We start from the raw sequence: 14,325 nt of genomic DNA, 5'->3' as shown, positions 1-14,325 counted from the left end.
TCCTGGCTTACTTAATTCTACTTAATTTTACTTTCATTAATTGTGAACAGCATTGTTTTTTACTCTAAACAGTTTCTAACAATTTTGCTAGAGGTAGGCTATATTTTTTTTTTGACACACATTTCAGTGCATGTACACCTACACCTACTGTATTTAACATTCTGTCTGCAGGGATCTGTCTACCTTCTGACCTCGTTCTACATTCTGCATTTATATAAAATGTACACTCCTTGCATGCATGCAAAAGTGTTCATGTAAGATAAATATTACAAACTCCCTTAACAGTAAACTCTGCACTGTTAGACTTAACTGTAATTTCTACAGTTACTTACCACAAAATGCCCAGTAAAATACCATCATTTTCTTTTCCAGTTCATTACTGTAATATTCATTGGATTATGGGTATTAACATTTAATTTACAGTGATTTACTGTATGTTTTGAATTAGCGGTAGACTGCTGTAAAACAACAGCAGTAGTGCTACTGTAGTTGAATAAAACAGTGTTATAAAAGCATAAAAAAAATGGAAAAATAAAATATATCTATGAAATGAAATGAAATACATTTTTTTGTTATGCTTTTAGCAGTAAAGCAAATTTCAAAATGTGAATTGTTTTACAGCAGTGTAAATAATTTATTGAGAATTGTAGATAGAAACAAGAAAGGGATTATTGATAAATGCTTGACCGACAGAATTGAATTTGACCTCAAGACACGTTGCCAGTGAGTTACTGCATATATACAATAAAAAGTCTAACAGTGTGATTACGCATGAGATTATGCGAGATTCTGGCAAATGCGAGGGTCTTTTTATCATTAACCCTTTAGACGCGTCTGCAGCAGGCACTTACTTTGACAAGACACGTGATGCACACAGAATCTTTCAAGGCACAGAACACAAAAAAGAAACCACACACATGATGGGCTACATACATGTTGTGACGAACTTCTCATTGAGCGCCCTCAAAAAAAGAAGTCACCAGCTGCCACTGAATGTCAGCATTAAAGGTCCCGTTCTTCCTGTGTTTTTGAAGCTTTGATTGTGTTTACAGTGGGCAAAATAACATGTGTTCATGTTTCATGTGTAAAAAACGTGGTATTTTTCACACAATTTACTTAACTGTATACCGTTGTTTTCACTGTCCTAAAAACGTGCTGATGTCTTAATTGTTCTATGAAGTCCCTCCTTCAGAAATACGTATCGAGTTCTGATCGTGTAGTTTGTTTAATGTGTTGTGATTCAACAGCAGCTTAGTTTAGCAGAGCCGTTTGAGCCAAAGCTGCCGACTGACGTATTCCTGTTGGCGGAGTTTAGTCAAAAACCGGGAAGTAAAGGGCTGTAGTCCAAACCGGCCATTCGCTGTAGGCTTTGAAAGGGAACATCTGTTAAAGAAAATATATCGCCTGGCAGTGAACTTTGAGCTTTATCATTTTACAAGTATTATTTTCATCAGGGTTAAGCAATAAAACAATCTAAAAGTTATACCAGGGTTTTATTAATATCAGTGCAAAGCTATATAACTGACACCAGAGGAATAACAGGACAGTACAAGAATATCATTGAAAGAATCAAGTGTTAGCAGGTCTAAAGGAATCTAAAGTGCCAGGTTTTCATGTGAACACAGACAGCAGCTTGAGTTGATTGAATAAGATCTCTCCATCTGTAAATCTGGAATCAACAGAAAGCTGATTCAGACTTAAAGTCAAACTGTGCCCACAGCTCCAGAACTCACTGTGTGTTGCCTTACTGAGAACTTGAAAAGCTCTATAATCTCTATTAAACACAGTTCATCAATAGGCTTGTGTTCGGTGTACAGGCCTTGCTGATTAACAGGGATTATTAAATCATTCTCTTAAAATACTTTCAGCGGTGGGTAAAACACTGATTTAATATTGGTCTTTTATTTAATATTACATAAGTTCCAACATTGTACGAATTTTTACAATCTTATTCGTACTTTATCACAAACTTTATCACGTTTTTGTATGACTCACAATGTAATCATTTATATAAAAGCGCACCACATAAATAGCTATGCTTTCCTCTTGATATCAGGTTGAGAAATTCGGGTACTCTATATGCATTTTGATATTTTACAAAGTCCCTTTAGGGAAGGCATCAACTGCATACAAAAACCTTTGTTTCTTAAGGACAAATTGCACTAAAAAGACCTTTTCGCGATTGCTTTAGCTACTGCGCATGTACACAGGCTGACAAACGCCTCACAAAATTTGTCTATAGCCCCTCCTCAGAGAATCATTATTGATTGATGATTGGTTCTTATAAATCAAAGGCAGGATCTATGTCGCCAGAGCGGCCATATTGTCTCTAGTAATAGCAGTGCACAATCTTGTTATATCCAAGACCAATATTTTTCTTTTACAGTCAGCAAAACAGAATTGCATTGAAATTGTACTGTAACAGTGGCGAGGCTAGGAATTTTGGTGAAATAGGGTGGACCTCAATGCCTACTCTTAAATGACATAACTTTACGATATAGTAGTAAAACGGATTACATTATAGTTTTTTTTTTTTTTTTTGAGTCATGAAATGAAAAATTTTCTGATAAGCAAAAAATGGAATAAAAATAAAAACAAATATTTTTTTTTATAAAAGAACAAAGTTACAAATATATATATAACAGTATTATTTAGAAACAGAAATAGAATTAAATGAATAATAACATTGTCTTCTTCATTCTATAAATTAAATATAATTAATCTTTTTAAAGGTATAAAAGTGATTTTCCTTTTGATTAACATAATGACACATAAGCCGATTTCTTGAGGGTACTGCCACTTTAAGACCGAATAAGCATGGATACTGACACAAATCTGATTTCTTTCTGAAATGTTTGTGTTTACTATACGACATAACTGACTGTTTTTATGAGAATACTTGCCAAGACTGGTATATTGAGATTTGTGTGTATGTGTCCTGTCAAGCGCATAGAGATTGGGTGCCTTTTAAAACACGCGTCTCCTTGCGTGTGCTTGTGAGTATGTACACTCAAATTCTTTAAAATGGCTTAAATGCATTTGCAAGCTTTAGAAACACATGCAAATGATAAACTTTCTATATAAATAGTTATTTGTTTTTGAATGATGCGTATTTGAGCGATTATTATTAAAGAGATTATTATCATTCATGTTTGATTTCTTTTGCTATTATTTTGTGTCTTTTCTGACTGGGTGGGCCAGCCGTCAATTTGAGTGGGCCAGTGCACTGCAAAAATGACTTTCTTAGTATTTTTGCCTTGTTTTAAGTACACATATAAAAAAATTCATAAATTTTGATTTTTAGAATTAAATTTAGAATTTTAAGATATTTTTTACTGAAAACAAGACAAAAATATTAAAGGAATATTCAATTTTCTTTAAAGAAAAATCCAGATAATTTACTCACCACCATGTCATTCAAAATGTTGATGTCTTTCTTTGTTCAGTCGAGAAGAAATTATGTTTTTTGAGGAAAACATTGCAGGATTTTTCTCATTTTAATGGACTTTAATAGACACCAACAATTAATACTTAACTCAACACGTAACAGTTTTTTTCAACGGAGTTTCAAAGGACTATAAACAATCCCAAACGAGGCATAAGTGTCTTATCTAGCAAAACGATTGTCATTTTTGACAAGAAAAATAAAAAATATGCTCTTTTAAACCACAACTTTTCGTCTTTTCGCCATTAAAATGAGAATAATCCTGCAATGTTTTCCTTAAAAAACACAATTTCTTCTCGACTGAACAAAGAAAGACAGCAACATTTTGGATGACATGGTGGTGAGTAAATTATCTGGATTTTTCTTTTAAGAAAATGGAATATTCCTTTAAGTAAGAAAGTCTTACTTATTAGCCCTTATGTAGCCTTGCCACTGTACTGTACTGTACACTGTGATTGCTTGCATCAACTGACCAAATCTCAGTCATGATAATATTCAGCACAGCAGCACTATCCACTTTCACGTATGTGAGTTTCCTCACTGTAATTAAAAGTGTATGACCTAAAGTTGTAAATAGAAACTTAGGTAGCCTGTGACCCTGAGCGTGGACACATATGAAGTGCCAGGCTGCACTCAGTGGCTCCATTGTGATCTATACAAGAGCAGCAAAAACTGCAGTGTAGGCCAAACCAAGTAAGTAAGTGCAAGAGTAATGCACTCCACTGATATATCATTCTTATTTCTGTGTGGCGCACACACACACTGTCCCCTTTACTCTCACCGTGTCCCCCCTTTCTGTGTTCATTATTAAACAGGAAAGTGACAGAAAGCTCCTGTCAGGACTTAAACACACAGATACATTTGAGTTACATTATTGATGTGCGAGAGAAAGAGGGAGAGAGACAATGTTTGTTTAAAAAGCTGTGACATGGGAGCACTAAAAAAGATAGATATGGTGACAGGAAACAAGAGATACGGTGCATTGATTTTTACCCTATGCTTGTCCCCCTAAAGTCTCAAATTGGCTCTTGCACCATGGTGTTTAGCAGGCGTATTAATAATGGATTTTCACTCATTATCATTTTCTTTCTGTGCTGGGTATTAACATGATGTGTGGGTGTCCTGCATTAACTCACTCTGTTGAAACCACCTAAGTGCTCACACTTTTATTCTGGGGTCTGGGTTTGGTTATGAAAGGCTAATGCTTTCTGTCCTTTAGAGGGAGAAAGTCTGTTTATGTGGCTTTCTAGGTTCTCAAGTGTTAACGCGCTGTGCCACAGACAGTTCACGCTTGATTAGTCCGTCACGCTGGAAAACAACGCTTTACAATGTTACTCATGCTGTACTACTGAAGTGTGCATGGTGTAGGACACTCCAAAACCATTACAAATGACCTGTCCTATACACAAATAAAATTCACAGAATTCTTTCAGACCTTGAAATGTATAAACGCTGTACTGTAGATCATTTCCTGTAATAAAATAATGTGGGAATACTAATGTTTAGTTGTAAGAAAAAAACTTGTGACTGCTCATCCGAGGGGCGCAAATTCAACATATGTGTTCGGAGTTTCATGTGTGTTGCTTGCGTTTTCAAAATATGTGTTTGTTGCGTCATGTGAACCATGTGCATCACGTGTTTTGTCAAAAAAGTGTCTGCTGCACAACCTTTTATGATAAAAGAGATGCTCACGTTCACAAAATACACGTAAGACACTCCCTTAACAGTAAACTCATGATTACGCATAGACTGTAAAAAAAGATGGACGATGTGACGTCGCCTCCCCCCATTGTAGTGAATTGAAGCCAAAAATGGCCGACCATGGTCACCGCCATGTTACGTTAAAACGTCCGTTTGGAGCCAAGGCATGCGCAGAAGGGATCGTCCGTGGAGCCAGAGGCCCCGTTTCTATAGCATCAAATTATAGCTAAAATAAAAAACTTATAACAAAAATGAACACTTGAACATATATCAGCGTGATATCTACCTGAAAGGACCAAAACCATCTTTCGAAAACTTTTATTGGAAGTGTAAATATTTTTTTTATTTTTGAGCAGAGTCCCATTCGTTTGAATGGAGAGGGCGGGGTTTATGACTTGTACTGCAGCCAGCCACCAGGGGGCGATCAAAAAGCCAGAGGCTTCACTTTTCAAGACTTATAAGGCACACCCGGTTGTGACGAACTTCGCATCGAGCGCCCTTGAAAAAACAAGTCACCGGCCGCCACTGACTCTGACTTATTGGTTCTTTGGGAACCAAAATTGGTTCTTCAATGGCAGTGGTTCTCAAACTGGGGGGCCCCAGTTTTATGACATTTTACATTAATTGATCATGAATTCTGTGTGATTAAACCTCACTACATTGTATAATTTAATATGTTTTGTTTAATTCAAAAGTTGTAAAATTTTTTGTCATAAATTTTCTTTGGGTGCCACGAAGGAAAGCCCCACGTCGAACAGTTTGAGAAGCACTATTCTATGGCATTGCTCTGAGGGACCTTTTGTAGCACCTTTATTGTGTAAAATCTACAATATGTAGTCCAGTATTTTTCTAGGGATTTAAAATCATATGCCTACCTGCTATAAAGCAATTTGTTCACCCATGCTTGCCCGTTCTGTGATCTCATTGTCAATTTTTGTCATTGTCAATTCTTATCGATTAGTTGTTTCCGCCACAAACGTTAGCCCTATATGTATACAAACACATGTATTGACAAATTCTTCCACACAAAACAAGCTCAGCTCAGTCAAAAGCAGACAGCTGTAATGGTGTTAATGCGTATCATTACATATACAAGTTCTGTGTTTTCGTGTGCAACTTTCTCTCTAATATTCTCCAGATGTCTCTGTACAGACAGTTAACCCAGCATACACGCACAGTCGCTCCCTCATTACCACCAATCCAAACAGAGTGGATGGGTACAGGGAGACAGGGATTAGCACAATTCCAGATTTAAACTCACACACGTCATTGAATGTCATCAGAACGACTCATTTTGGGTTTCGCTTGAATTGAAGCGTTTCTATGGTCTGCCTTTCTCCACAAAACACTGCTTTAACTCACCAGAGCACTAATTTTCCTTAACATTGGAGTACGGGATCCGGAAAGCAGTCATATTTTTCTGCTCAAATTTATCAGTGGCTCAATCTGGGCAAACCTGTTTCATTTTATCTTTGTAATCGTGCCTTTATTAAACAATATAGTTAAACTACACTATTGTATGTAATGCCAAGTCCTTTAAATTGACCCTTGTAAAGCAACAAAGGGCAAAAACATGCAGTACAAAACTGCACAGTATACTACTCTGCCATCTTCAATATATTACTGAGACGATGTGTCCACTCTTCTTTATAATGAAAAATCAAATATGTTATTATGCCATAAGGCTTGAGTCATTTGCTCAGGGGATCTAAAAAAGCTTCATCTGGTAATTGAATTTACCATTTTTATTTATTTTAAATGTTTGTTTTGCAATCATATGATTGAATCAACTCAATTAGGTGCCTGTCAAAACCCAGCTAAAGTAATTTCTTTTTGATTTACGGTTTTCTGTATAAAACCATCCTACATAATGTAAAGAACATTCTGTAAAAATATAACCTTGATATCTTTAATACTGACTGAGTAGGTCATCATCACCAATGAGTGAAATAAAACTTTGATGCTTTCATAAAACTTTCATAATTAGATTATAAAATTTAAGGATTTCACATGTGACAGGGTCACATTATTTGCATAGACGTTGTAATGCATTTTTAATTTTCCACCTTGTTTTCCACGAGAAAGGTCCTTTTAAAAACATAATTTTACCCAAGAGCAGATTTTCTTCTGCCTTGCTTATTGTTAAAAATTTTCCAACATCTATAGCTATATTCAACCAACATGATCTCACAGAAAGTCGTGTTATAATCACAAATAAATTAATCTATTTATTGGAGCGAAATTCTGCTTTTTTGCCTTGAGCACGAATGTCTTTTTTTCGCACAAATTTTTATAAATAGTTTTTCATGTCCATGGCACCCGCTCCAATTGTCCTGAAAATTATACTAAAGCAAAATCTTGAGTACTTATTGCAGATTTTGGATCTGTGTGGCTCTTTAATTATAACACGACTTTCCGTGAGATCAGTCTGATTCAACTGGCTAATCCACACACATGTTGGGGGAGGGGCAATTTGGCATCTCCAATTCACCAAACCTGCATGTTTTTGGCCTGTGGGAGAAAACCCAGAGTAAACCCATGCTGACACACGGGAAGAACAGCTGGGGCTCAAACCGGAGACCGTGCTACCCACTGTGCCACCTCTGTCTTTGGAAAGACTAATTTTCAGATTTGAATAAAAAAACCTAGGTAATTTAAACAACAATTATGACAAAAAAAATTTAACTCAACAGAGTAAAACAAACAAACAAAAAAATCAAATATTCATCACTTTGAGAATGTGTATGTATTTTTTGACAGGAAAACAGAAAAGACGGTGAATAAAAATACTTTTTATAGCATGAGGAAAGCTAGTTTAGAAATGTCGGCGGTTGCGGCTAAAGATGGAAGTGGAGGAGAAGAGCAGGATGATGCAATTTTGCTCCAGGGTAAAAGTTTAGGCCTGGCTGGGTGCATATCTCTCATTCAAGCACTCAAACTCAGTGACAGCAGGAGACCTCGCAAGAACATCACAATATACGCACCCAAATTACACACACACAAATCCCACCTGAGAAGTACTGGACATGAAACAGACCGAGCGACGAGAGATAAAACCCAGTTAGTCCCAAGCTGAGCTGCCTCAGAGACCTTTTCATAGTCCTGTGTGGGACATGACACGTGTTCTCCTCTCAAAGCACCTCTCCATCCTCGTCACCTTCCTCACATCTCCCACGTTTTACATGGGTGTAGGTGTAAAAGCTGCTTTTAACAGCACGTGGGGCTTTTAAACCATTCTGTATCTTTCAGCGAGGAACACCCTGCTGTGTACATTCACACTCACTCGCTCTCTCTCTCTCTCATATACACACATTAACACACAACACCCGTGAAGAGTCAAGTGGTGCCTCATTACCACTAAAGTAGAGAACAGTCATTTTTTTATAAACGGACCTCAGGGTTTGACCTTATGTTGTTGTCTCCAGTCCAGATTTAGAGGACTGTTGCAGGAATTGTCTCTCTCCCGCTCTCTCTTGCTCTCTCTTTCTCGAGGCAGATTTGGTGCTGAAGTGTTGCATTTGGCCAAAAAGTGTTTCATAACACTCAGTTCATTTCAGTTTGCAATGTTTATCGCAGCTGAATCAATGCATAGATTAAAGATGCAGTCTGGACTTTTTTAAAAACGAATTAGTGGGTTAGCTCAAGGGGGCTGCCATGTTGAGATCACCCAAATGTTACTCATCTAATGACCTCCATGTTATTAAATTAATTAAAGCTGATTGTAAATTACCCAGAAAATTGGTGAGTGCACCACTAAACATGCTGTTTATAGCATCTAATGTGGTCCGAGAACGTGCCTTCACTTGACTGACAAACACCGCACACAGAGATTTTTAAGCCAGAGGCACAGGCAAGGTCTATGTGAATGGCTGTTGTGCTAATTAAAGGTGATGAAGGGTGCAGAGCTCTGCTAAAGGAGGGCAGGTAGATGTTCGCTGCATTAGTTTAGAGTTATGGGTACACAGGAATAGCTGTGGGACTACTTAAATGTGACAAAAGGTATGGGACTGAGCTATATGAGAGCAGGTAAAGATGTTGGCCGAATTACGGGCTAGAGGTTGCTACAGTATTATACTTGCCTAAAAGTATTAGAGGTGGGCTTATGTTATAGGTGTACCTAGGGCTGTCACAATCATTAAATAATCATCTTATCGCGATTGTTTGACCTTATCGGAATGATTTTAGATCACCGCAATGATTGCACATTCCTCTAAAAAACACAAGGGGGAGCTGCAGCGCCTGTATAAACAAGACCGTATCAGATTTTTTTATGTGTTATGTGTATTAATATTTACTGCCAGGTAAACTTTGCAAAAGATTTAATTTAAATCATCACAAAAATGTGCGAAAATTATTTCATGAACAAACAATTTTTTTTTATGAGAATACGAAACAAAACAGACAATTAATCGTCATAACCGTCAAAGCCCTAAAACAGGCAATTAATCGTCACAATTTATCAGAAAATTAACCGTCAGCTAAATCTCATAATCGTGACAGCCCTAGGTGTACCAAAGGATTATATTATTATTATATAAGTATACGTCATGGGTCTTTAGTTTTGTAATTTCTCCGAAAAGCAGCTTTTCTGTGTATTGGTAAAAAAAGGGTTGAGATGTTGAAAATTTTATGTGTCACCTATGCACACCTTTTTGTGTAAACATTTAAAAGGCATAAAATGAGACGACCACACACATATACAGCACACACCCATATAATCCACTGATTCATCCATTTTCTATAACAAGTATGTAGTCCATATAATCCCATAAACAAACATTTCCAAAGAATGGCCCTTAGGCGCTTGATAAAATGTATTTTTGTTGTGTAGTCGGGTAAATTCAGTCAAATTAAATATTTGACTTGAATAAAAGCATTCAATTGAGATTTTTCCACATTTCTTTTGCTTTTTTTCGCACATTTGCCGCATTTTGACAATCCTCTCTCTCTAGGCTATTTAACATTCATGCATACAAATACACAAGATTTTTTCTCAAAACAAAAATGCAAAATCACAACGGCAGATTTACATCAGAGTTGAATAAATAAATAATTAACTGTGGCACATACAAGCGTCTGTGAGAAAACGTGTTCACAACAGACCCTGGCATTCAAAAACCTCTCGCACAATGAGTCACATAGCTTACTCAGATTTTTCACATAAGCTCACTATGAGATGCCAACTTCATCAATCAATCTTTTTAAACCACTCGCGTCTGATGTATGCAACACGTTGACTGAAAGCAACATTTGACTGACATAAAAAAAGAAACATAAGACGACGGCAAGGGAAAAAGAAAGAAGAGATGAAAGGATAGAAAGATGTACAGTGAGTGGGGTGTCTGTATTGTTGCAGGCCTGAATGGCCCTTGGGGAGGAGGGCCATTATAACAGTTATAATATCAGAAAAAGGGAGCACAGAGTTGAGCGGGGGGGGTCGCTTGGGTCAGATAGAGACAAAGGTTACACAACAAATTATTCATCCCTCCACTGGCTCCATTCGAGACCCTATTGTTAGGAATAAACTCAGTTTGGCAGGATCCACAGAGAGCTCTTGAATTCACAGTTACAACTCATAAACACATGCACTCATTATACAGTATAAGGGGGTCTGTTCAAGTCCTCTGATATAAAAACGCACTGGCACCGCTATCACATATGCATGCCCATGTTCATAAAGATCAAATTATAACTAATAATCACATAAACACAAACACATGCAAACTTGTATATATATGCATATAAACACCAGACTTGCATGCTGACATAGAAAGCAACACACTGTCAAAACAGCACGGGACATGATGAATCAGCAGAGGAACCTCCAAACACACATAGACACACCAGGGGCAGAGGAAGTGTAAGTTTCATACCTTCTTCAGCTGAACTCTGCTGGACCACGAGAGAAAGAGACAGAAAGATCCTCCACATATCCATCAGGGCAACATACAAGAGAAGTCCAGAGAGGAGGAATACAGGAGACAGGACGAGAAAGAAAGAGAGAGGGAGAAAGAGAGAGAGAAGGGAGGAGGAGTCTGTCTGCTCTTTTTTATCTCAGATTAAAGGGAGGGGGGCAGGGACTATTTATTTACAATGATTATTATGACTGAAAGTAAGTGAGCAGAGAGATAGAGGAACTAGTACACTTACTTGTGCCATTGAGAGGTGATGGAAAGCATCAAACAAGTTTGGCTACTTTCTAGTAAAAGTGTCCAGACATGCAGGAGACAGACTTTCCTAAGTCAAAATCATACTGCAGATTTGCTGAATGCTCTGGTTTGGCATTCTGTAAAGGGAAAGCAAGTCAGATTAGAAATATGCATCACTCAGTTAAAGTGGCTTGGAAACCTAAATCTGTGTTTTTTCCCTTCAGCAGTAGTTTGTTTTTATAAACATACTTTGAATGGTTTTCTCATTTCTCATTTTTCATATCTGTCCATCTCTCTTTCTCAATCGCATGCACATACAGTATTATGGTAATTCAAGATAGACAGCATGTGGAGGTTGTCATTCTTCTAAAGACAGTTGGTTGCTAGTCTTAGTTATCGCTTTGAAAACAACGCCACCTGCTGGACACAAAGTAACTACACAATTAAAAATAAAGGCATTCTTTTTACTGTACTGTAGGTGGCATTGAAGAACCATTTTTGGCAGTGTGTGGTGGAACACCAACACCATTTAAACATATTTCATAACTTTAGCAAGTCACGTCATATTGACTACATAAACTGGTTTAACAACAACAACGACAACTCATGTGTGAGCAAAATAACTTACTTGGGCATTAACATAAGTGCTCTTTGACTTTGAATATGTAATACACATACACTTTACAAAAATAAAGGCGCTAACGTGACGCCACAGAAGAACCATTTTTGGCTGTGTTGTTTCATAATAAAGATAAGTGTGACGCTTCGCGTCGGGTCCTATCACAGTGTCGGGTCTTATTTCTGCGATATTATCCTGTTTATTACACGGATAATTACAGCATAAAGTGAAATATAGATTTGAAATATTTTATTTGCTAATTTTAACGAATGCAGACCTTTCGTGAGGAAAACCCGTTTATTTTCGGTTTTAAGATAAGACGTTCAAATTTTGATTTAATCACTTTGTAAATATAATCATATATGTTATTAATGTGCACCTATTTCATTGCTAAAAACAACGTTATTTTGTGTATTTTGTATAATACAATGTGTTCGCCTGGTTAAAAACACATTATTTTCCACATACCGTACATTTTTGTAGTCCAGATTTCCCTCTTGAAAAGTGCTGTGCCCCTGATTAGCAAGCTAATCTGTACGTTGTGATTGGCCTTAATACCTCTGACGTCAGCCGGAAATATTACCATGTTTGAAAGATTCGGTCACAAAAAAAAGATTCTGTCACAATGCAATGCTGACAGGAGTTAACTAAAACAGTCCAAAGTGTCGGTCTTGTCTACATCACCAATCCCAGGAAGTAAACTGTAGCTACAATCAGTGTGTTTGTAGTAGTCCAAGAAAAGAGATTTACGTTGGAGACAAACAATGTGTCATTGTTTACTTTGGGGTATGTACCTTTTGCATATTTTTAAGATGTACTACAGATGTGTATAATAAAGGCTAAATGTGTTACAGCTGAGTCGCTAACATCATCACCTGGCAGCCATCTTACCACAGGGCGATCGCTCACTTGTAGCATAGAGGGTTTTCACGACGCGTCATCAGAGCGGAAGACGCCATATTGGAGGCACTCCGCATCACAACAGAGCACAGACACTGATGTATATGCCGAACGTCGTCAAGGAAAATGGTTAATTATTGCCGTGTTTGAGATGGTACCAACAGGACATATTGAGAAAAACATTTGGATAATTATCGACTTCCAAAAGTGATTAAAAACCAGGGAAAGGAATGCAAGAAATTATCAGAGGAGGCGCTTGTGGTTGGTAAAGCTCAGGAAAAAGAGTGGTCTTGTATTAGAAATATGATTGAAGTACATAAAGTATAAAACGATTATGCTTCGTGCTTTATTTAAAAAGTATTTAATATGTACTTGTAGTGTATGCACAAAATGTACTTAAACACAAATAAAATTTGCGCTGCAATGCCTTAATGCCAGTGTGTTTAATTGCTCATAGCACATTTTCTATTGTAATGATAATATTTTTAATTTTTAATGCTTTTATTTTTTACTGTGCTTATTTTACTGTAAAGCACTTTGGTAGGACACTGGCTATTTTAAATTTGCTATATAAATAAAGCTGACATTGGCATATGGGCTCTGCATGAAAACTAGGTAGTTCACTAACTTATATCGGGATATGCAACTGAAGGAAGAATCGCCGGGTCGTCACGGATCCTAGAAGAGGGAGCTCGTAGGGATCTGCACCGCCTTGTAATTTCTCGAAATATCGTGCCTTTTCTTGTGGTCCAAGTCCTTCCCTATGCCTTTGTATCTGCGACGTGGTTTCTGTTGTTTAGACATGTCTACATTCACTTAAAGTATCCAAAGCGCATAATATTACATTGTACTCCGTTGAGTTCTTTACACCGAGTGCCTCCACAATGGCCGCGCATCCGGGTTACTGCCCAGAACGTGACGTCGGTGAAAACCCTCTATTGTGTTTTTGGTACATGTACTTTTAAATGACCATAACTTGCTCAATTTTCAACCGATTTTCAAATGGTTTGGTTTCTTACAAACGTTATTAACGTGGCTATAAATATGGATGCTTTAACATGTTTCATGAAAAAAAATGTAGTATAAGTATGCAGTGTCATATGTACATCTTTGACGTTTATAACAAACCAAACCGTTTGATAATTGGTAGGAAATGGGGCAAGTTGTGGTCATTTAAGGGTGCATGCATCATTAAAACACAATGCTGCGGGTAAGCGAGCGCCCTGTGGTAAGATGGCCGCCAAATGCAGATGTTCCTCTCAATTGGCCACCAGCACAGACAAGACATCTAGCCTTTATTATACATATCTATTTGTACTAATACACATCTACACACCAAAGGAAATGTAAAATCGTAAATCAGATAATTGGTGCTCTTTAACATCTGAAGAGTCCACAGTTCTCTAAGTTCTTAGAATTTAGTGAAATACTTTAAAAGTAATCATATGATGATATTATACACGCAGGAATTATGCAATATTGAACCAGTGAGAATGAAACTTCTTTCCAAA

The 14,325-nt window shown here is 37.1% G+C and overlaps 1 protein-coding gene across 2 annotated transcripts in view; it reads right to left on the bottom strand.

Moving 5' to 3' along the window:
• The window catches only part of ephb6 (eph receptor B6), a 43,621-nt gene extending 31,091 nt beyond the window's left edge, over positions 1-12,530 (bottom strand). The window contains exons 1-2 of one of the 2 annotated variants that reach the window (XM_055209814.2): positions 12,383-12,530; positions 11,297-11,432 (exon numbers count right to left, since the gene is read on the bottom strand). Coding sequence is in view for 1 of the 2 variants with exons in the window: in XM_055209812.2 (XP_055065787.2) it covers positions 11,020-11,083 (64 nt within the window). In the remaining variant the exon portion in view is untranslated. Of the gene's footprint in view, positions 1-11,019; positions 11,275-11,296; positions 11,433-12,382 lie in introns of those variants that run through there. The other variant, XM_055209812.2, reaches the window with a different exon arrangement.
• Between the last annotated feature and the right edge of the window lie 1,795 nt (positions 12,531-14,325).

This window comes from Misgurnus anguillicaudatus, chromosome 10 (genome assembly GCF_027580225.2).
Source record: "Misgurnus anguillicaudatus chromosome 10, ASM2758022v2, whole genome shotgun sequence".
NCBI lineage: Eukaryota > Metazoa > Chordata > Actinopteri > Cypriniformes > Cobitidae > Misgurnus > Misgurnus anguillicaudatus.
Note: the sequence above shows the minus strand (reverse complement) of the source record. Positions and strands in the feature narration are given on the sequence as shown.